Raw genomic sequence first — 21,423 nt, 5'->3', positions numbered from 1 at the left:
AGTCACCTTCAAAGTGCGCTCCACCTGATGCAGTGCACCTGTCAAAATGTTTTTTCCACGGCTCAAAACGGTTTCCGAACTCATTGATTTGGATGCCTTTTAGCCCTTCCGCCGTTTTTGTTTCACCTCTTCCACAGCGGCAAAACGTTTCCCTTTGAGGACTTTTTTCATCCGGGGAAACAAATATCACTTGGGGAAATGGGTGAATAGGGAGGGTGGGGCACGGGGGTCCTGCCCTTTTTGGTCAAAAACTATTAGACACTCAGCACAGTGTGGGCAGGTGCACTCGTAAATCGCCCATCATGAAATGGGCAAACACATTCAAAGAGTCTTCAAAAACAATTCACTGAAGCCAAACGCAGAGTCTCACACCACCACCAGCTGGTATACTGACCCAGATGGGTTTCTAGAACACTCACCTAACAAGGGAAGCCTGTACTACAAGGGGCTCGCCCTCCAGAAGATAATTCTGGTTTTTTGGGCCCTCCCCTCATATGCCTTAAGACGCTAACTACACATAAATGAACATCCTTTATCTTTTATTCTATAAAACACTGCTTTCTGATAAAAAGTAGACAATCACACAGTGGAATCCTGGGAAGTCTTTGCACAGGAGAAAGGAAGTAAGCAGAAAGTGAGATTTGGAAAAGGAGCTTCTTACCTCTTTCTGGCTTCCTCATACTGCCAATTAAGCCTGACTCGGTCTACAAGCCTCGTTTTATCGTCGAAGACAAACTTTCCAAAACAGAGAAGGGGGGGTAGAAAGGAAAACATATTAAAAACATATTTTCAAAATAGGAAATTCGTTTAAACTTTTAGCAACAATGAAGAATATTTGAATTCATCTTCCCGTTTCCACTTTTCAAAGGTCTGGAAGGAAACACACCAAATACTACTCAGCAGCCACCTCCGATCGGTGGGGCTGGGGAGACTTTTGCTTTCCCAACACCAGTGGATTTTTTTTAACAGTGAAAGTATATTCATTTATTGTATAATTCCAAACAATAAAATAAGTTTTTAAAGAAATGTGGAATTACTTGATAAAAGTTGGTACAAAGGCAAAACAATTCATCCCATTTTGTGCACTATAGTCTCATTCCTTAACAAATACAAAACAATGTTCTAAGAAGTCGCCAGATCTGAAGATGACAGACTAGCTGTGTGAGGTACAGGCTAGAGGACTCCTCCAAACGTTCCATGGCCTGTTAAAGAGCCAAAAGAGGAGGAAAGAAAGCCCAAGATTGGGGCACATCACCTTAGGAATTAGACTTGAAATGCTATGCTCTGCTATGACCACTAGTTGTACTTAAATATTTTCAAACTAATTACACTGAAGTCAACAAATCCCTAAACAAAAGGAAAAAAGACCTGTGTGGGAGGAAAAGTAGCTCACCTTGGTTTTCCTTCATTCCTGGAAATACGAGGCTCTGGTTTCAATAAATCGCCTCTATCTATAGATCTGACCTTACTTGACCATATATTATGGCTGCTAATCTTTTTTTAAAATAACCTCATGTCAACAAATATTTGAAAATATTCCACTTGCATGACTAGTGACGAATTTATTCATACACACTGTACACATGCACCCACGCAGTTCAAACCCACGCTGTTCAAGGGTCAACTGTATTTTTCTATAACAATGGGATGCAGTAGAAAGCACAGGGGTTTAGGGATCAGAAATGTTGACTCAAACTCACACCTGCCTCTCCCAGACTACATGACCTTAGGTAATCTGGAACCTCGATCCCCTCATCTGTCACAAGGGAATGGAAACTACTTAAATGGAGATAAAAGCCCTGAGGCTGCCAATCCAGGCCAGCCCCAATACACTCATCAGCAGTGACAATTCACCACTGGACACAGCACAGCAGCATAACTGGCCACTCTCGCATGACATTTTCAGAAAACCAGGAGAGAACCTTCGACCTATCCTGTTTTCCTCAAACCGGTTAAGAGTCTCTAAATTCTAATTCTAACTGCATGATAAGCAGCAATGACTGAGTCACGTAATTCACTGAGAACTGTACTTCTTTCCTTCCCTCCTGCCAACATCTCTAGGCAAAAAATGCCAGACATTTTTGACTTACAGATTCTTCTAATGGTCACCATATTCTTTAAACCAAAGATGCCTGGTCACAAATGCCTGATCCTACTTTAAAGAACAATGAGGTGAAAACTGAAAATAGGGCTAGTCCAGAGCATCCAAGATATAAGAAGTCATTATTTACTAGTATTGTATTCCCCTCAAAGAGGCACTATCTGCCAAAATTTCAAAATATTAGCTAATTATTTAAAACCCAGAGGTTTTTGTCAATGGTTCTTCCCTTTTTGAAAAAAAAAAATTTAATTTGAGGCAGGACATTCTGCATTCCACTGATATTTCACCTTTACTTAATAAGCCCAAAGGAAAAGATGCCACCCAAACTGTTTTTCCATTTGTAACAAATAAATGATAAATGTCAGTCAATGACATTACCATAGTAGAGTCTTCAAGTATTCACCACCCTCCTTCAAATGACGACTGCCAACTTTATTTTTGTGGCTAACTCAAGGTTTCCCTAATTCTCAGAAAGGGGAGTTTGGAAATCCTTTCAGGTCCCAAACGAAATTAATTTTAATTCAATTCAACTTCCTGGCACTGTTTTAGAAGACTAAGAAATAGCACCAAGTATAAGCCAAGGGTGATACAGCCATAAAGCCTCTGAAAATCGCTGGTCTAGGCCAGAGATCAGCCAACTAAGGCTGGAAGGCTCAATCTGGCCCACCACCTGTTTTTGTAAATAAAGTTTTATTGGAACACAGTCCCGCCCATAATTCACATATCCCAATGGCTGCTTTTGCATTACAACACAGTTGAGTAGGTGTGGCAGAGATGGCACGGTCTGCACGGCCTAAAATATTTACCATCTGGACCTTTCCAGGAAAAGGTAGCCAATCCATACTCTAAAAAGTTACATGTCTATCAAAAGAAACCATCTAAGCTCAATTCTCAAAAGGATTCTGCCATTTTTAAAAATCCAAATCACAAAGTTAGAGGTAATAAGCAATTCAATTGCGTCCCAGGCCACTGACCCTTCACAGCTGGATGTGAGAAACAAAATTTTTTCCTCAAACTTAATGGCATAAAAGCCAAAACATTTCTGAAGAGAAAGTAGAAAATTAAAGCAAATGAGTTATGGCAACCCCAAAGCAGCCCTTCTCTCTCTCGACCCACTCAGTTCTTCCCCGGTGAGCGTACCTCTCCGATGATGTCGGTCTGAGACCCCGCGTCGCAGAACTGGTGAGACTCGCCAAGCGTGCCCTGATGGTGAGGGATCTCTTGCAGCGGGTCGGTCAGAGAAAAGTTATTCCTGAACCCGTCGGTGAGCTTGGCCAGGCTCTGCAACAGAGCGAACGAGCTAGGTGAACAGAGATGGTAATGCGTCTCTCTTTCCAGAAGCGGTCCTTGCGCTCGGGCTGCAGGCCGGCCGCTTCATCACTGGGGGGCTGGCCACCCCAACCCCATTCCCATTAGATTTAAAAGAAATGTCCAGCACTCCATGCGCCTTCGATAAAATGTTCAGTGATTTAAATCAGATAGCGATTGAGTCCTCCTGGCAGCATGTGAATAACACAGAGGACAACTGTGGTACCATTCTTACTGTTTTTCAAAACTTTGTGTCTTCTTAAAAAAACAAAACAAACAAACCAACCCATTCCCTCCAAAAAACCCCAAACTCATTGAACCAGAGAGGAGAAGGGTGGTTGCCACTGCCAGGGGCTGGGGGGAGCGGGAAACGGAGATGTCAGCCACAGGGGACAAACTTCCAGTTTGATGATTAAGTCCTGGGGAGGGAATGCACAGCATGGTGACGACAGTTAACAACACTGCATTGTGTATTTGAAACTTGCGTACAGAGCAGGTCTTAGAGGTCCTCACCACACACACCCCAAAGGTAACTACGTGAGGTCATGGAGGTGCTAACTAATTTTATTGTGGTAAGCATTTCACAATATATGTCTATCAAATCATCACATTGTATACCTTAAATGTATACGATTTTGTTTGTGAACTACACCTCAATAAAGTGGGAGGAAGGGAATTCCCATCCCAAATGTTCGATCAAGAAATGAGTCTGAGATGAATGCTACCCTGACATCTTTATAAACCACACAAAAGGTGAAAACAGCTCCCAGACGACATTTACACATTTTTATAACCTGATTTTTCAATCACAATTCTACATAGTCAAAAGTCATGTCATATGTATGTTAGTTCGCCAAAAATCAGAGGAAGCATGTATGCTGACATGGAGAACCCCTCTGAGTGAAGGTTAAAGAGAAATCAATTTTCCATAATTTTTTAAAAAGACTATTTCTGCAGACAGCAGGGTGCCCACGTACAGTCTGGCACACGCAGCTGCTCTGAATCTAGACAAAGGCGTCCTGCGGCGGGCCGATGCTGTACAGCTCCTATAAGACAGACAAAACAGCTTAACTGACTTTACTACATGACGTTGCCCGTGCCTCTCCCTGGAGCTTCTCAGAGAAGATGCTGAGATCTGAAGCTTCTTCAAGAAATTCTACCTGCAGCCTCCACAGTGGGGAACCCAACTCAGGCCAAGTGGGTGGCTTTGCCCCAGTTCTGCATACTCAGAAAGGTCAGGGCAGGGGCGCCAGCTCGACCACCTGGGGCGAGGCCTCTGTGTCCCAGTGGTGCCCCCACGGTGCAACGCCACCTGGCTCAGGCCTGGGGTTTGGGCTTGAACTAAATGGATCACAGCCACAGAACACCTGTGCAATGCACACACGATGCCTCAGTGAATGACAGATGTTCTCCTTGCTACCAGTGCTTGGAGAAAAGCTGACAATTGACCATTTACCTCTCAGGACCAAGACAGAGTGCCTGAAAGTACAGATTTCTGGGCCCCTCGGCCAGAGAGTCAATCCTGTAGGCCTGGGGTAGGGCTCGGTTACCTGCAATTTAATGAGCACCCTGGGGACACTCTGCAAGTCTCGCCCGTCTTTGACCTTAGGAAGGAATGCCCTGCAAGGCAGTTACATATGTACCTGTCTCGTTTGGCCAATGAGTTTGAGCTTTGCTTCCCATGTCCTTTGGTAGAATCAAGACAAATGCCTACCAGGTGCTAGGTGCTCACTTAGTGTGTTGAGCAAAAAATAAAAGTCATAACAGAAACAACTAAATGCATGCCAGAGTGGAGTGAAAAGACCAGCGTGCATCCATTTGCAAAAAGTCAGCTTTTTCTAACATATAAGAGAAATTACAAAAACTAAAGGTGCAAAAAAGAAAAGCAACATAAAGCTACAGTGATCCCAGCCATATAATTACATCTATGCACATGGTAGAATGCTATGCGACCGTATCAAGGATGAAGGGGCTCTGTGCACAGATAAGGGACAAGGTGCAAGGTCCGATCGCTGTGTGAGGGAGCCGGTGACGACCAGCAGGCACAGTCCTCGCTCTCTGTGAGGGCAGCTGAGCATGCGCAGAAGCACGGGCAGTGTGAGAAGGGGGAGATAGCAACACTTCCTATTGTTGACTTTTTGAATTATTTTGATTATTGAACACTGAATGTATCACCCATTGTTGTGGCTTGAACTGTGTCCTCCAAGAAATGTGTTCAATAGGGACCTATGAATTTGAGCTTGTTGGAAATAGAGTGTTTGCAAATGGAATCAAGTTAAGATGGGGTTATACTGGATTAGAGCGGGGTCTAATCCAATGACTGGTGTTCTCATAAGGAGCGAACACTTAGACACAGAGACAGAGGGAGAACACCATGTGACAATGGAGGCAGAGATTGGAATGATGCATCTATAAGCCAAGGAGTGCTAGCGGCCACCAGAAGCTGAAAGAGGCAGGATGGAGCCTCCCCTAGAGCCTTCAGAGAGAGCACAGCCCTGCTGATACCCTGATTTCAAATTTCCGGCTTCTAGATTCTGAGAAAATCAATCTCTTTGGTCCTAAGCCACCTGGTTTGGGGTACTGTGTCATGGCAGCCCTAGGGAATGCATTAATTATTTTTACATATATATGTATACACATACATAAAAGATATATGCACACATAATATATACACATGTATATCTTAGAACATATATGAATTGTGCATATAATAAACATAGAATATGTTTTAAATTCTAAATGGAGGAAAGAGAGGCAAGCGGCAGACTGGCCTCTTACCTGCATCAGGTCCCGCCTCTCCTTCTCGCCCGTACAAATGGCTTTCTTGATGGTCCGGAGCTCGCTCATTATAGCCTGCGCCTCATCCAGTTTGTAGCTGGTGTGAGCATTTGACATCTTACGATCAATCCTGGTTAAAAGAGAAAACTATTGTCATTCGTGTGAGATTATCACATCCATTAAAACATGACAAAAACCTCGAAAGCTCCGTAGAAAGGTAGGAAACAGTGAAAACAAGGCTTTGGCAAAGGAGGATGGAGATGGCATAGAGCCCCTTTGTTGCAGTGAACACAGGCACGAGGCTTGTGCCATCATTTGAGGGTGATGTACAGTTGGGAGGCTATGAGGTCGCCAGTCTGAGAAACTGCCTGAGATTTTAAACTCCCCTCTCTGAGAGGAAGACCAGGTCTTATTCACTCATCCCCAGCGAACCACCCACTAAACAAACATACAACTGAGTTCTGTGTGCAAGGAGGATATATGGGAAATAGCAAGAAGTAGTGAAATTTCATCAAGGATGCCTTATACAAAAGTTGAAAACTCTTACGTGTCCTCTATGCATCTCTTTCTTTTTTGTCATGCTGGTTCTAATTTATCCTTCTCTCTCTACTACTCACCTCCTCAAATTCTTTTCTTCAAACCAAACATCCCTTCATCCTTCCTTCCTTCCAGGCATTCAAACTCCCTTCCCTTTCACCCTCCCTCCCTCCCTCCCTCCTTTCCTCTCTTCCTCTCTCCCTCCCTTCCTTCTCACCTTTCCTTACTCCCTTCCCACCAACCCCTGTGTGCACGGGGCCTGGTTCTGATTAGCAGAAGCAGAGCAGTGACCAAGGCAAGGCTTGGCTCTGACCGTCCAAGAGCACGCAGTGTCCTGCAGCATGTCCTTTGTCATGTCTTCCATACCTAAGTCTTGATTCTTAGAAGCCCTTGGGGCTAAAGAAGCTGGAACCCTTTGCTCCAGAAATGGAGTGCATTCCTCTGGAAAGTCATTAGCGTCCATGGCAGGTTCCACCTGCACCATCACAGCGCTTCTGGTTCTAAGTTGTTGCCTCCGTGTTAACTGAAAATCTAGATCTTAATGGCCAGCCCAAACGCCCTCATTTTCCACTCACAAAAGAACCCTGGCACGCTGGTGAGTACAGGTGACACTCCAGCTCTACAGGGGGACCTGGGCAGGTCACGTCACCTCTTTAAACCTCAGTTTCCTCATGTCACATGCAGATACTAACACTGTTTCTCCCATTTAATGAGAAGGTGTAAGGAAAGGGCTGACCTGGCAGAGGCCTGGCGTGTGATGTTTGCGGTGATTGTCACTATTATCAGGACGATGCTCGATCTACTTACTCATGGGAGTGAAGGTGAATAATTCACCAACTCTGGTACCTTATTATCATTAACAAATTCCTGGCCAGACGCGTCACAACTCACAGCAGAACTTAGCACCAGAGCTGATCTGAGCTGTCAGCGCCCTTGGAATGAGAGAAGGACAAACGGAACAAGCAGGAAACCATCACCTCCCTCTGGAAATGGGCTCTGGGGCTCGGCGGCACTGCTGTGACTGCCATCAGTCACAAATCAAACATTTATGAAAACTGGTCCCAAGTCCTCTTCCATAGAGAGCGGATGCAGGCGCACCATGGGACCCCACACATTAAATGGGGACACCCCTAAATCCCAACATGGCCTGGCCATGTGTTCTTCCACTACAGCTTTTCTATGGAGAATCAGGAGTCTCTAACGCACGACAGAAATAAAAGGCCATCCATCTCACATCTGCCAAGGAAGTGGCCTGACTTTTCTTGCAGAAAAACATCTAGACTCATTTACATAATAATGTCTTCTTGTATTCATCTTCTGATCAAAGGCTTCCCAATACATCTCATTTATGTCACAAACCACAACCCACATAGGCTGATGAAGTCTGTAGAAAAGGATTACAGCATTTCCAGACCGGGAAGAAAAAAAACCTAAGGCCAGAAAAGTCCCATTCGTCTGTAGCAGGCAATGACCACAGCTCCTGGGAACCAGGTCTACTGGCTGCTCCAGAATGAAAAATACAGCCAATGGCTCACCACCTGCCACTGACGCCTGTATGAAGAAATGAAACTCAACTGCCTTAAACAAAGTTGTTTCCATTGCTCGAAAATCCGTCCTAGTCCAATAGTCATAGACACACAGCCACCGCTCGGGCTGCACTGAGGGACGCCGGCCATGTCAGCCCCAGCTCTGTACTTAAGTGTTGTGATTTCCTTTTTGCTTTTAGCAGCTATAAAGCCTAAGGGTGGCCCCCAGGACACCAGGGATGGAGCCAGCAGTCTCTCAAGGCACCAGCTTCTATGCTGGGAACGTCTGCCACATGGAGGAAAACAGGCTGTGATTCCCATCAGGCAAAGGGATCAGCGCCCTGTAATCCATCCCATCGGCAGACACCACACAGCGCCTAGGATAAGTTCAACTTCACGGCCACAGACGTGAGCTCCAGCCTTAGCTCTACCCGAGCGCTCTGAGACCTTGAAGAAGAATGAAGCCTGGCCTAGGGCAGCTGTTTTCACTCAGTTCCGAGGGTGTCCCCACATGGTGAGCAGGAGTAGCTAAAAGGGGAGCCATCAGCCCTGCTTCAGCAAGCACCTCCCCTGCTTTGCAGTCTCAGCTATTCTGCTTCTATAGAAGATGATGTCTGCAGGGAAGGGAAAGAGACACCACTGTTTAAACAGTGTGAAAGCTATTAGAGAACGTGATCTCAATGTTCTAGGAATCTCTGCAATACTATCACGTAAAAATAGTTACATATTACTGTAGAACCTGTCATTGTATAAAATATCATTATATATTATATAAATATAACCTGATATAAACATTTTATGTAGCAGACATTATTTGATTACATTATATAATTATATAAATAGCATATTAAAATAGTTCAACGTCTCAAGGACCTACTAGGTGACAGGGTGTTGCTGTGAGCTTTACATTTGTCACCCCCTTTAATCCCCTCAATGGCTTTACAAGATAAGCATAATCTTCTGAGATTTCCTTTCATGAAAAAAAAAAAATTGAGACTCAGAGAGATTAACTACGTGGCCCAAGATAACAAGGGAAACTGTGGCAGAGCCGGGACTCAAACCCCCACCTCCTAATTCTCAAGTCTGCATTGGAGGCCCCCTGATACCACAGGTGGACCCTTCCTCAGAGCAGCCAAGGTAGGGTCCACACAGGCAAGCAATGTTTTACAGAATTCAAGCCACTTCCATTTTTCAAACGTGATGGATTTTCATTTAACAAAAACTTGAAAGGCCAGAAAACCTCTTCCTTCATATCTGCAAAATTCATTTGGGAGTTTTCTCCCTTTTTGTCAAATTCCCTCTAGAACTTGGGCCAAATTCAGAGGGTGTGCTCAATGATTTGGTATTTTCTAAAATATCAATATATTCCATTTCCTAAGAAAATCATAATTTTTTAAAATTTTAATTAAGAGTCCAAGACAGTGCTTATACATCTCAAATAAAATGATTGGAAATTGATAACTGCCCAACAGAAGGCGGTACTGGAAGGACCTAAGTTATTACGAAGTGTGCTATGATCTGAGTGTTTATCCCGCCCCACCGAAATTCCATGCTGGAGCCCTAACCCCCAGTGTGCCAGTGTTAGGGGGTGGGGCCTCTGGGAGGCAATCAGGTCCTGAGGGAAACGTTCTCGTGAATGGGGTCAGTGTCTCCACAAGAGACCCAGAGAGCTCCCTGGCCCTTTCACCACATGAGGACTCAGCAGGAAGGTGGCCATGTTTGAACTGGGAAGCAGGCTCTGACGATACATGGAACGTGGCCATGCGGGCACCCTGATCTTGGGCTTACAGCAGGAAGGTGGTCATGTTTGAACTTAAAAGCGGGCTCTGACGCTACATGGAACGTGGCCATGCGGGCACCCTGATCTTGGGCTTACAGCAGGAAGGTGGTCATGTTTGAACTTAAAAGCGGGCTCTGACGATACATGGAACGTGGCCATGCGGGCACCCTGATCTTGGGCTTACAGCCTCCAGAACTATGGAAAATATAATTCTGTTGTTTACAAGCCACCCAGTCTGTGGTATTTTGATATAAGAGCAAGCCAAATGGACAGTGTTTAAAAAAAAAAAAAAGAAGTCTAGTACTCAGAATGCACAGTCTTTACTTTTCATCTCTCAACATTTTGCCACAGCTTTGGGGAGGTTGAGTGACTTGCTGAAGGTCACACGGCCATTAAGAGACACAGTGAGGTTCCCACTGAGGCCCCTCACACCAGCCCTCATCCGTTTCATCACGGGGGGCGGGGGCAACACCCTCCAAGTCAAGGTCTCCAGACTCACACTGTGTCAAATCCGAAGGCCACCCACATAGCCAATCGACTGTCATCCCAGACTAAAGCTTTTTGGTCTTTATGGTCTGCTCTCGAAAGAAATGGTTAGAGAGAAGAGGAGAAGGCAGAGCCCCAAACGATAACCGTAGTACTATTGGGAAGCCATTTTTGAGATGTTTATCATCGACCTCTTCCTCCTGCTGCCCTCAAGTTTCCATATTTGTTGTTCAATTTAAGATGTCAAGAGAATTGCACTGGCAAAAGTAAAACCAAACGACTCCTTAAACCCACATCTTGAAGAAAAGGGCTGCCAGGCCTCTAAAGATATTCCATGTTAATACCACACATTACAACCCAAAAGAATGAGAAGTTTTGTTACAACTCTACCTTTTACATCACCAGCTCTGGCAGGGGGCCTTGAATGAACCTCAGAAAGCTTCCGGCAGCTTTCTATCAACAGCAGGTCCTGTGTGGAACGCCAGACCTGTCCCGCAGCAGGAACAATGCTCTTTTTGTTTCCGCCCCCATTTCTGTGTGTTTTACTGTTATCTGAGTAGTGCCGGGGTTTCGCACGGGCTGTACCTCATGTGCTATGTTAATGGGATATTGTTGGTCTAAGCCTGTTCTAACTGCGAACAATCTTACTCTCTTTTGAAACCACTAAATCCCCTCGGACAGAAAACGCTAATTCCAATATCTAATACTGCCTCATTCTGGTATCGAGTGCTCAGAAGAGAGTAAGGACTTTTATGTAAGGGGACGTGGGTTTAACTTCACTCATACCACCCCAATCGGAAAGAAGTTCATCAAGCAATTAAAAGGCTTGAAGGAAAGAGGCCACCTGGCTAAGAATGTACCTCATGGAAACTGCTTATTGGAACATTTAGTTTACAGCCCTTTTCTGTGACTCGAATAGCAGTAACAAGGAATAGGATTTCTTAAAACACAGTATGTAGCAGGGAAGGAAGTGCTAGAGGGCAGTTAATGAGAAGGTAACTGGCCGATTTACAGAGACCTCCCCGAGATCCTCACAGCCCAGGCCCTCACCCTGAGGGTCCCAGTGTCCAAGAATGCAGTGAACTGTGGGACGGCTCCCAGCGGGCAGGAGCAGCGACATCAGCCACTCTGCACGGCACCCACTCTATTCCCCAACTCAGCTTTGTTTTTCTTAGACTGCTGACCGTTGCCTGGCATGACGATTTCTATTTGTTGTCTATCTCTTTGACTGACATAACGCTGTGGAGACCAGCAAGGTGGCCAGGGGGTTGGCACAGGTGAGCGCCGGTGAGACCAGAGAGGGATAAGGTCAGGAGAGGGGCCCAATGCATCCAGAGTCTGGATTTTAGTCTAGGTAACAGAGAGAAGGCCACTAAGGGCCCACCAGCAGAGGAGACACTTAAAAAGAATCCCCATGGCCAGAGTGTGAGAATGGTGAGCCACTGCCGCGGCGTGGCTGAGCAGTGACAGTGGAAGCTGTGACAATGGAGTGGGCGCCAGGCCTGGAAACAGCACACCGTGAAAGACAGATAGTAAGAAGGCAGTCAGGACAGTGCCCCCCACCAAAGTCTCTCGGGCCATCGTGCCAGCGCGCAGCGATGTTATAGGTGTCATGGTGGAAAAAGGCTTCAATGGCACATAAGCGTGGGAAACTCAGGGTGAAGCAATGTTAAATGAGCTTCCTGGCTGCAGGACAACTCGGAATCTAACACGAGGTACATTCCAGATCTGCAAGAGATCTAGCATAACCAGAGAGGGAAATCTCCCTACACCCATTGGCACACTTGGCACGTTCTCATGCATCACCCATCTGGGAAACTGCACACGACTAGTTCTGAGTCCTCCCCCTTCGCCCCTGGATGCTAGAATGAGTTACAGTAAGATCACGCCTCCAAACAAGCTTCGGAAACAGCGCAGGAGCGCAGCCCAGGGGCTCCTTCCCTGGAAAAGCCTCATTTTTTCTGAAGACTTTTGTTAATCAAAAATGTCGCTCCTATTTTCTGAAGACTTTTATAAAGGGCCTCAAGAGAAATGCAAATGACAACCCCACTGAGATACTATCTCTCACCTGTGAGACTGGAAAAAATGCAAAAGCCTGACACCACATTCTGTTGCCAAAGCTGTGGGAACAGGAACACTCACCTACTAGTGTTGGGAATGCAAAATGGAGCGACCCCTAGAAAGGGGGATTTGGCAATATCTAATAATACCAGCAATGCACCTACCCTTTCGCCCAGCAAACCCAGTTTCGGGAACTTGTGCTGAAACCTTTAGTATCTACATGTGCCCAGCGTCAGGCGGAAAGCCGACTACAAATGGATGTACCAAGCAGACAATGACAGAACCTACCCATCATCATCACACCACAAAAAGAGACCACTGGAGACTGTGTGCCTCCTGATGGAAGCAACATCCCCACCTACAAAACGTAAGAACCTCCTAGAAAAGGGAAGAAAAAGAAACTGAACTTGAATCAGATGATGCCCCTCAAACTGATGACCACAGTTTGCATAAATAGCACGGGCATGTTAAACACCACCATGTGCATTCAAGCAGCAAAACCCAGTGTTGGGGAAATTCTACTGGAAAAGGAAATTAGCTTCTTCAACAAAGTTTTCAGGAGGAAAAACACAGGAGAGGGGAGTAGAGATGAAGAGACACAGCAGCCAGGCGCACTGCACGGGCTTCATCTGAACCTGGACCCAAACAAACCAGAGAAACGGGCAAACTTGCTGGAGAAGGGACAATAGGAAGAGATTACTATTAAGTGGGCTTATAGTTATGTTCTCAAAGGAGTCCAGAAGTTTGGGAGAGATATTTGTGGATTAAATATGATTCTGGGATTTGCTTCAACAAAGTAGTTAGAGCTTAGGGGATGACGCGGTGTGAGACCGAATAAGATGGGTCGTTGCGTGTTAGTTGTCGAAGTGAGATGCGGGGTGGCGGCGAGGGTCCGTTATACTGTTCTCTCTACTTTTGTGTATGTTTGACATTTTCCATCATTAAAAGTTTATATGTATTATACACACACACGTACATATTCTATCATTAACCCAGAGACTGTGTTCATGGCCAGCTCCCATCTACAAAAATTAACAACATACATAGACTTAAAAAAATACAAAAGGTTCTTTTTTCCTCACTTGGACCCAAGCGTAATGATGGATTTTCTCGCTAGCCAGGAAAGTTCACCAAGATAAACAAGTCGAGTTTAAAATGTTGTAAGCGGCCAAACTCCTGGTGAGGTGCTCTGGAAAAGAATACACTGGATATTCTGGGAAGCAAGAACAGCAGAAATGTTTCTGGAGGAAAACCTAGGGTCTCTGCCTTAAATCGAGGTTGGCAATAGTATCCGAGAAGCCCAGTTACGGACAAGAGCTCATGTATTCTCTATGCTTAAGAGTTAGAATCTGACAGCAAGGGTGGGGTGATCACCTACCTTATCAATGCCTACCAAAGGTTTTCAAAACTTCTCAATAAATAATACCAAGCTGCCTGATCTGATCCAAATATAAGAGCCCATCTTCAGCACCAGAAAAATAACGAGGCTGTGGCCATCTCACACACGGCCTGGGCAACTCAGAGGAAGGGACCAGATGACTTTCACTTGCAAACAAGTTTAAGCTCTGAGACCATGTCACAGAATAGGGTGAACACCTACAGTGAAAACGCACCATCTGATTAAAAGCTGCCTCTCGAGGCTGCTCCGTCTGGAAAGCTGGGGTGGGTCTCCCAGGACCAAGGGCAGGTCCACAACTTCCCCCCGTGCCACTCCTCAGCCTCCACCAGGCTCTGGCAGGAAGGGAGGCCTGTCCCCTTGATGGGGGCCTGTTTACCAGCGCTGCCCCCGAACCTGGGATCTTGCTACGGAAAGTAGACAGAAAATGCATGCAGCACGGGGCCTCCTCTTTGCAGCAGCGTAGCCCGTACTCCATGCTGGCTGCAGGTGAAAAGTTACAACCCTCCTCGACTGGCTTCCGCTTCCTGCCCAGTCAACCTGGAGAAACCGAGGTCGCCTTTTCCTAGTCTTAAAACTACTTCTACTACGAGCTAAACCGACTCCCTAGCAATGCGAAGAAGGACTTTCTCAGACACCTGGGCCCCGGCCCCTTTTATGTTCTACACCGGCGATTTTCAACCTTTTTCATCTCAGGGCAGACATAAACTCATTACTAAAATTCTGTGGCACACCCGAAAATACATATTTTTGGCAACAGGACCAAAAATAGGTATAATTTTGATTGCTTCACACTGCGCAGCTATTGTTGTGTTGGCTGCTGTCATTTTTTCACTCGACAGTCTGAGGGGAAAAAAGGTCAGTGCCCCTGACCAAATACTCAGGTATCGCACATTTTAAAAATTCTAATGGCATGCCAGTTGAAAATCACTATTCTAGGGCGTTTGGTCTTAAGCTGACGTTGCAATGTAACCTCTGTCTTCAAATAAGGAAGTGGACATGGCCAGAGTGACGACAACCAGGCAAAGGGACAGGCGCCAGGCCTGGCAATCCCGCTACAGAAGCCGAAGCCGGCAGGGGAAGGTGCCAGGCAGACTCCCTTCTGAGGCTCAGGGGTCCTGTGTCACCTCATAGCATTCCTGAACCACCCTGAACCCCGATCACCTTCACAGCCCACACGGTATCTAGCCTGAAAAGTCGGTATCATCTACAGGCATTGCAAAGTTGTGATTCTTTCTGGTAATGACAGAAAGCACTGGCCACGTGAAAGAAGGAAAGCAGACTCCCACTCCATGAGTGAGCCCTAGCAACTTTCAAGGACCTACCAAATTAAATGATTGGCTCTGCTTACTTCTCACCCAGGCCCTCAGCAGAAGTGACCGGGAGGACGTGGCCACCGCGCACACAGAAGCACCCTGGCAGGCGTCTGTGCTCTGGTGGCTGGCTGGGCTGTACGGGGTAAAATTACCGAGCACGCAGCGGTGCACTGGGAAACACAGCTGCACACAGACAAAGTGAGCAACAACGCTGGTGGCTGATACGGAAAAAGCTGCTTGATTTGCTTAAGCGAAACTTTTCAAAAGCTGTAGTGACTGGGGCTAATGAAAGGAAGGCCCGCTGCAGATGCGCGTTGCAGGAGAATGAGCACACACACCGCTGGGTAATGGCAGAGAAAGCAAAAGGCCGGCTGTAAGGGCAAGACTCCAGCTCACACTGAGCGTGCACCAAAATCCACGCCTGGAGGGGCCGGCGGGGGGCAGGGCCAGGTGTCAGCGCCAGAGAGAGCCCAGCCCCTCTAGACGGGACCCAGCTCACCTTTCTGTTGTGTCTGCCCAGGTGCCTATAACATGCCCTTAATAAAGAAATGGACAAATGAATCATCAACCAAATCAATCCTGGATGATTCAGAAAGCGAAGCTCAACCTAGTGTTAAACCACAGCGTTTGACATGCCCAGTAATTACCCTTTCTGTGAGGCGGAGATGGCTACACTTGTCAAATGCTCACATTCACCCAGCGCCGCCCTATAGAGAGCAACACGGTAGTCACATCTGACACACAGGGTGCGCGGGAGAGGCGCGCCGCCCACCTCACTGGGAACACGCCCCCACAATTCCAGCCGTCTGCTGAGGCTGACTAGGTAGCAGGCACTGGTGCTGCCTCCCAGACAATTTAGCCCAGTGAGAGCTGCTAGGGACTGGATCGTGCCCGCCTGCTCTCCAATGCCAAGGTGTTTGGAGATTTTGGAGACGGGGCCTTGGGCGGTGATTACATTTAGATAAAGTCCTGAGACTGGAGCACCAAAATGGGATTAGTGTCCTTAGAAGAAAAGGAAGAGACATCAAAGACCAGAGCTCCCTCAAAACCCCCACCGTGTGAAGGCACAGCAAGAAGCAGGAACTGTGAGAAGTAAATGTCTGCTCTTTAAGCCCCAAGTCTATGGTATTTAGCAGCCAGGCTGGCTGAGACAGTCCCCATTGACCGTAAGAAGAGTGGGTGCAGAAGTTGTAAAGCACATGCCCAAGTTCAGCACGTGAAGCCAGACTCTGAAGCAAGAGAGAATGCTGACCAACGAGCATACAATACCCTTTTCTTAAGAAAATTAATTCTTGCAGACCAACAATATCACCACTTATAAAATAACTTTTGTTCATTGAATTTGCTGACTTAATAAAGCTCACAAATAATAAGAAACTCTTAGTAGGGATGAAGTTTTAATTGTAAATATGCCAACAGGAGGAAGACCTATAGACCAGACTGTCCAACAGAATGGTCTGTGATGACAGAAATATTCCATGAACTGTGCCATCCAATGGAATAGCCACGAGCCCAGGAGTTCTCACCTGGGGGCAAATGGGCCGCCCTCCAGGGAACACTTGGCAAAGTCTGGAGACATCTTTGGAGGTCACAAATGGGTAAGAGAGTACTACCAGCATCTAGGGGGCTAAGGCCAGGGATGCTGGTGAACATCTATGGTGCGCAGGACAGCCCTACCACTCGGAGTCCTCTGGCCCAAAGTGTCAATGGCGCTGAGATAAAGAAAATCTACACTAACCACGTGTGACCACTGAGCATTTCAGATGTGGCTACTGAGACTGGGGGATGTAATTTTTTTTATTTTATTTTATTTTAATTAACTTGATTTTAACCTGTAGAATTAAAAAATGTAAGTCTAAAACTAACAAAACTGGAATTCAAATGTAAACAGCCACGTGCATCTATTGAGAATGTGCATAAATATAAAATAAAGATCCCACTTCGCAAGTAGTTCCATTTAAAGGAATGAAGACTCTTCAGGGAAAAGAGAGATTCTGAGGCTCCGGGCTGGGAAGCCAGAGGCATACACAGAAGCACAGAAGCGGGTGCCCATGAAGCGCTAGGATTCCTGCCCAGGCACCAGCGAGGCCAGCACACAAGGCAATCACCCCACGCTCCCTTCTACAGCGGCAGGCAACTCACTCTTGCAGGGTCTCCACCCCCTTTTCTTTGTACTGCAGTTCTTGCTTCATCTGGGTCAGCTCTCGTTTCAATCTGGAAAGCTAAAGACAAATAACATTGTTTTTCCCCAAAACTTGCTGTGAAAAATTATTTCTACAGTTGTTATCACTGTCACTGAAGTTTCTGATTAGCTTGCAATTCACTGGATCATCTGCTCTCTCCATGAACTTCCATTCACACGCATATAAAACAGCCACCTTGGAAGAATGAACTGCTTTGCTAACACACCAGAGTCCCATGTGTTCCTCTCCAGGTGAAATGCCAACTATTTTCTTTTTTAAGGTATTGATTTGCTCATCACAATCAGCAAATTGGGTAACACTTTGTCTCTCTTCCTTTCTCCTTGCTACTCACAAAGCCTAGTATGAAGCCCGGCTGCTGAGAGTGTGGGCTTATTTAAGCAGGTTCTGGGACCCGCCCCAGGCCTGTGTTATGCTCAGGGGGTGGGCCCGGGACCTGGCACAGCTAACCAAGCCCCAGGTGTTATTCTTAGGTGCACCAGGATTTGAGAACCACTGCCCTGAAAGATATGCTCTGCTCCAGGCACTGAGACACCGACCGCCAACCACCGTGGGAGGCGTCATCTCCGAGGTGTCTTCTGGGTTTTGATGCCAATGCAACAAAGCGGACCCCCTCCCCTGGCAACCAAGACAAGGGGCTGAAGGGGAGAAAGGAGGGTACACACAGGAACACAGGCAACTTTTTGTTAGATGGGCTGAGGTTTTAAAATGAAACATTTTCCCTCCTATTGGGAACAAGCAGAGAGTACAACCAAACATAATAATGGTCCATGAAATCAAAAATCTTACTAAAATATGAGTGTTAGACACACTGACCACCCTAAAATAAACCAGAATAAGTGATGTTACATAAAAATACATATGAGGCATGTAGTTGTGAGAACACTTGTTTTACTTACCCTATCCCGGCGACTTGCTATTTCTGCTTTAATCTGGTGTGGGTCATATTTTGTATTTGTTGAATATCCAGAGAAGGCTAAAGAGAAGGAAAATAATTTATTTTATAATGGATCCTTTGAAATAAACAAATACACATAGATAGGAACTTCTGATTCACCGTATTAAATAATTAAGTCCCAGATTTACAAGTTGGCACTGGCTCCTAAAGAATCAGCATTTCCCAACCTCAAGTCTGGATGTTTGATTTTTGCATGAGGCCTTTCTACAGGATTCCACTTAGTAAAATAGGTGGCTATCGGTAAATCAAAACTTTGCTTACTTCGACTACAAAACTAGTAGGCTTAAAAACCACATACACATGGGGAGGGAAAGGTATGATTAACTATGGAAAACTGCTCTTACTGTGTAAATAGTGGATGCACTATGAATCATTTTTTACTTTCTTTTAAAATGCACACACACGGAAGTCTCTGAAAGGATAGAGCCAAAAAGTCAACTGTGGTTATTTTCAATGGTTTCATTACAAAAGATTTTATTTTTATTTCCTTCATATCTATAGTCCCCAGATGAATAATTTTTGACATAAGTAGGAAAAAAATAGTAAAGATCTGTAAAATGAAAAAGACAACTTTCTAGTAATGTGCCAGTGTCTGACAGGCTTGAGAAAAAGCTATTCTTCCAGGCTGTTCCACATGAACTAAAGGGAAGCACACGTCCTTTTATTCTGGCACCTTGCTTTTGATAGCTGTTTAGCTAAAGCACGTCACATAACTAAATGTGTGCTTAAATGGTGCAGTGCACAGGCCTTAACCTCTTTTTACGGCCCCAGCATCTCTACGAGGAGCCGATACCTGGGGGTGGAGGAAACCCAAAGAGCCGTTCCCGTGGGTGCTAAGCAGTTAGCCACTTTCCATCTGCGCAGAGAGCTGTAAGCCCCTTCTGTCATTTCAGCAGCTGGAGCAGCTAGTGGCTGCTTCTCATCCCACCACCCTGTCACCCTAAAATATAGAGCGGCACGTGCCTAGCTCCTGATGCTTCCCTCTCCTTTCTCTGAGGCTCCTCAGGCCATCAGCTTCTGGGCTACAGTGACTTGCATTGTGTCCCCTCCTTAGGTGGTGCAGCGCTCCTCTGTCTTCATCTGTGGACACCCCACACTCCTTTCCTCTGCCTCCAGGTCATTTTCATTAATGTCACCTGCTCAGAAGACCCACCCACAGGGCCAGCATCCTTTCTTGTACTCCTCTGATCTGGGGACTAAAGGCTGTCATTCAGGGAACTGGCTGCCAACACCTAGAAACTAGTTCAAAACCATGTCCTGACTTTCTATGGCAAAGGATGGCTCAAAGCCACCAAATGGCTTCAACAGCAAGATTATTTAACAGCCCTAATTATATTCAAAGTTAATTTGAGCAGTTGAGATACCTCTTTATAAAAAAACAGTTCTATGGCAAATCTACTCTGTCAGAATTTCGAACCACTAGAATCCACTGGAAATAAATATCTGGAGGAGCTAAGTGTTTGCCAACTTTATGTTCTTATATTTAGAATCGTAATCTCTCAAGACATGGAGTAAAATGTTTTTAAAATAGAATTCTTTCTTAGACAAAGAATGTCTATTTCCAAATCCTACAAGTTCTATTTGGTCTGACTCTTTGGTTTCATTGAAGATCAGTGATGAAAGCAACACCTCAAACACTGCCCTTAAGAGGCAGAAATCATTTGTATAAAATCTCCACATTAAACTCCTGGGACTTAAAAGGTTCTCAGACCTCAGCTTAAGGGGCTTTCACTCGGGAGCCAGATAATATGCAAATGAGCCTAGGGTTTGCTGACTCCTCGTTTGCACTGTGTCAACTTGTCACCTTACAGTTGAGGAAGACCATGCCAACAGTTACCACCTGGGATCTTTCCCACTGGGGTAGAAAGTAACCCCACCACCGAAGTGCAGGGAAGTTAACTGCAATGTTAGACATCAGTAACAATGATCTGAAATCATTGCCACAAAACTCGTAATTCACATGGGAGGTGTAGCAGGCACACTTGGACAAATACATGGCAACCTGCCCCCCTTCTCCGTCCTAACTACCGGCATCCTGAGGTTGTCAGGTATCCACCTCTCCTCCCCCAGGAGACTCAGCACGTAGCCAGTCCTGGAAGTAGAGGTTGATGAAACGCGACATCCCCGAGCCACTAAATCCACCAACAGGAAGCCACCCCACCTCGGAGGACTTCCTTACTGTCCAGACCCGTGTGAGTTAGTCTTTTCTGAGACTTACAGCTGAAACCATCCTAAATGATAGACTAGGTTTTACTTCTATTGATATCATTCATGTTAGCTTTGCTATAGTCTCTAAAATTATAAAATTCCAGGACTGGAATGAAAGAAAAGTCAACTCAGGCGCCTAAGACAGTGAGTACACCTTATCTTCAAATGCTAAGGAGAGTTGTGAACACTGGCCTAACTTTTAATAATATAATTCGATTTATGTAAATTCTCAGTTCCTTATGTCTGCCAGTAAGTCTAATGGAATCCATATCTGGAGTCCAAGAAATAGCTCAGGACTCCAGACCCCATTTTTAACAGCATGTGCTCCACATCATTTAGAGAAAAACTATCTTCCTCTGTTAAGACATGTCTCTGATCTCAGGGTTTATGATAAATACCAGACTTTCACCTCTGAAGCTGAGTGGGCAGAGCTATTAAAAAGCTTAAGGAGTCCACTCAGGCACATGCTATTGTTTTGGATGATATAATAACAAGGTTTTAGTTCAACTGGACCACAACCACGTACATGATTGGTCCTTGCTATTATAGGGTGTCTTTCACATTTATTTCATCTAGTCTCATAAAAATCTTTGTGAGAGATGATGATGATGCTCCCCCACTTTATAGATTCAAGACTGAGTGTGCAGTGACTTGATCTGCATTATGCCATCAGTCACAGAGGGACCTGTGTCTGGAACTTGGGCTCCTATGGGTCAGCTGTCCAACACCCTCTCATCAGATTCACTTTTCCAATGGAAGAAGAAATG

General features: G+C 45.6%; 1 protein-coding gene across 1 annotated transcript in view; it reads right to left on the bottom strand.

The window, feature by feature from the left end:
• The window catches only part of WWC3 (WWC family member 3), a 100,593-nt gene that overhangs the window by 33,902 nt on the left and 45,268 nt on the right, over window positions 1-21,423 (bottom strand). The window contains exons 4-8 of the mRNA XM_054581043.1: window positions 18,390-18,466; window positions 17,432-17,511; window positions 6,188-6,317; window positions 3,242-3,382; window positions 662-735 (exon numbers count right to left, since the gene is read on the bottom strand). Coding sequence (XP_054437018.1) covers window positions 662-735; window positions 3,242-3,382; window positions 6,188-6,317; window positions 17,432-17,511; window positions 18,390-18,466 — 502 coding nt within the window. The remainder of the gene's footprint in view (window positions 1-661; window positions 736-3,241; window positions 3,383-6,187; window positions 6,318-17,431; window positions 17,512-18,389; window positions 18,467-21,423) is intronic.

This window comes from Pteronotus mesoamericanus, unplaced genomic scaffold, assembly GCF_021234165.1.
Source record: "Pteronotus mesoamericanus isolate MK-2021 breed Mesoamerican mustached bat unplaced genomic scaffold, CSHL_Meso_final contig_65, whole genome shotgun sequence".
Lineage (NCBI taxonomy): Eukaryota > Metazoa > Chordata > Mammalia > Chiroptera > Mormoopidae > Pteronotus > Pteronotus mesoamericanus.
Note: the sequence above shows the minus strand (reverse complement) of the source record. Positions and strands in the feature narration are given on the sequence as shown.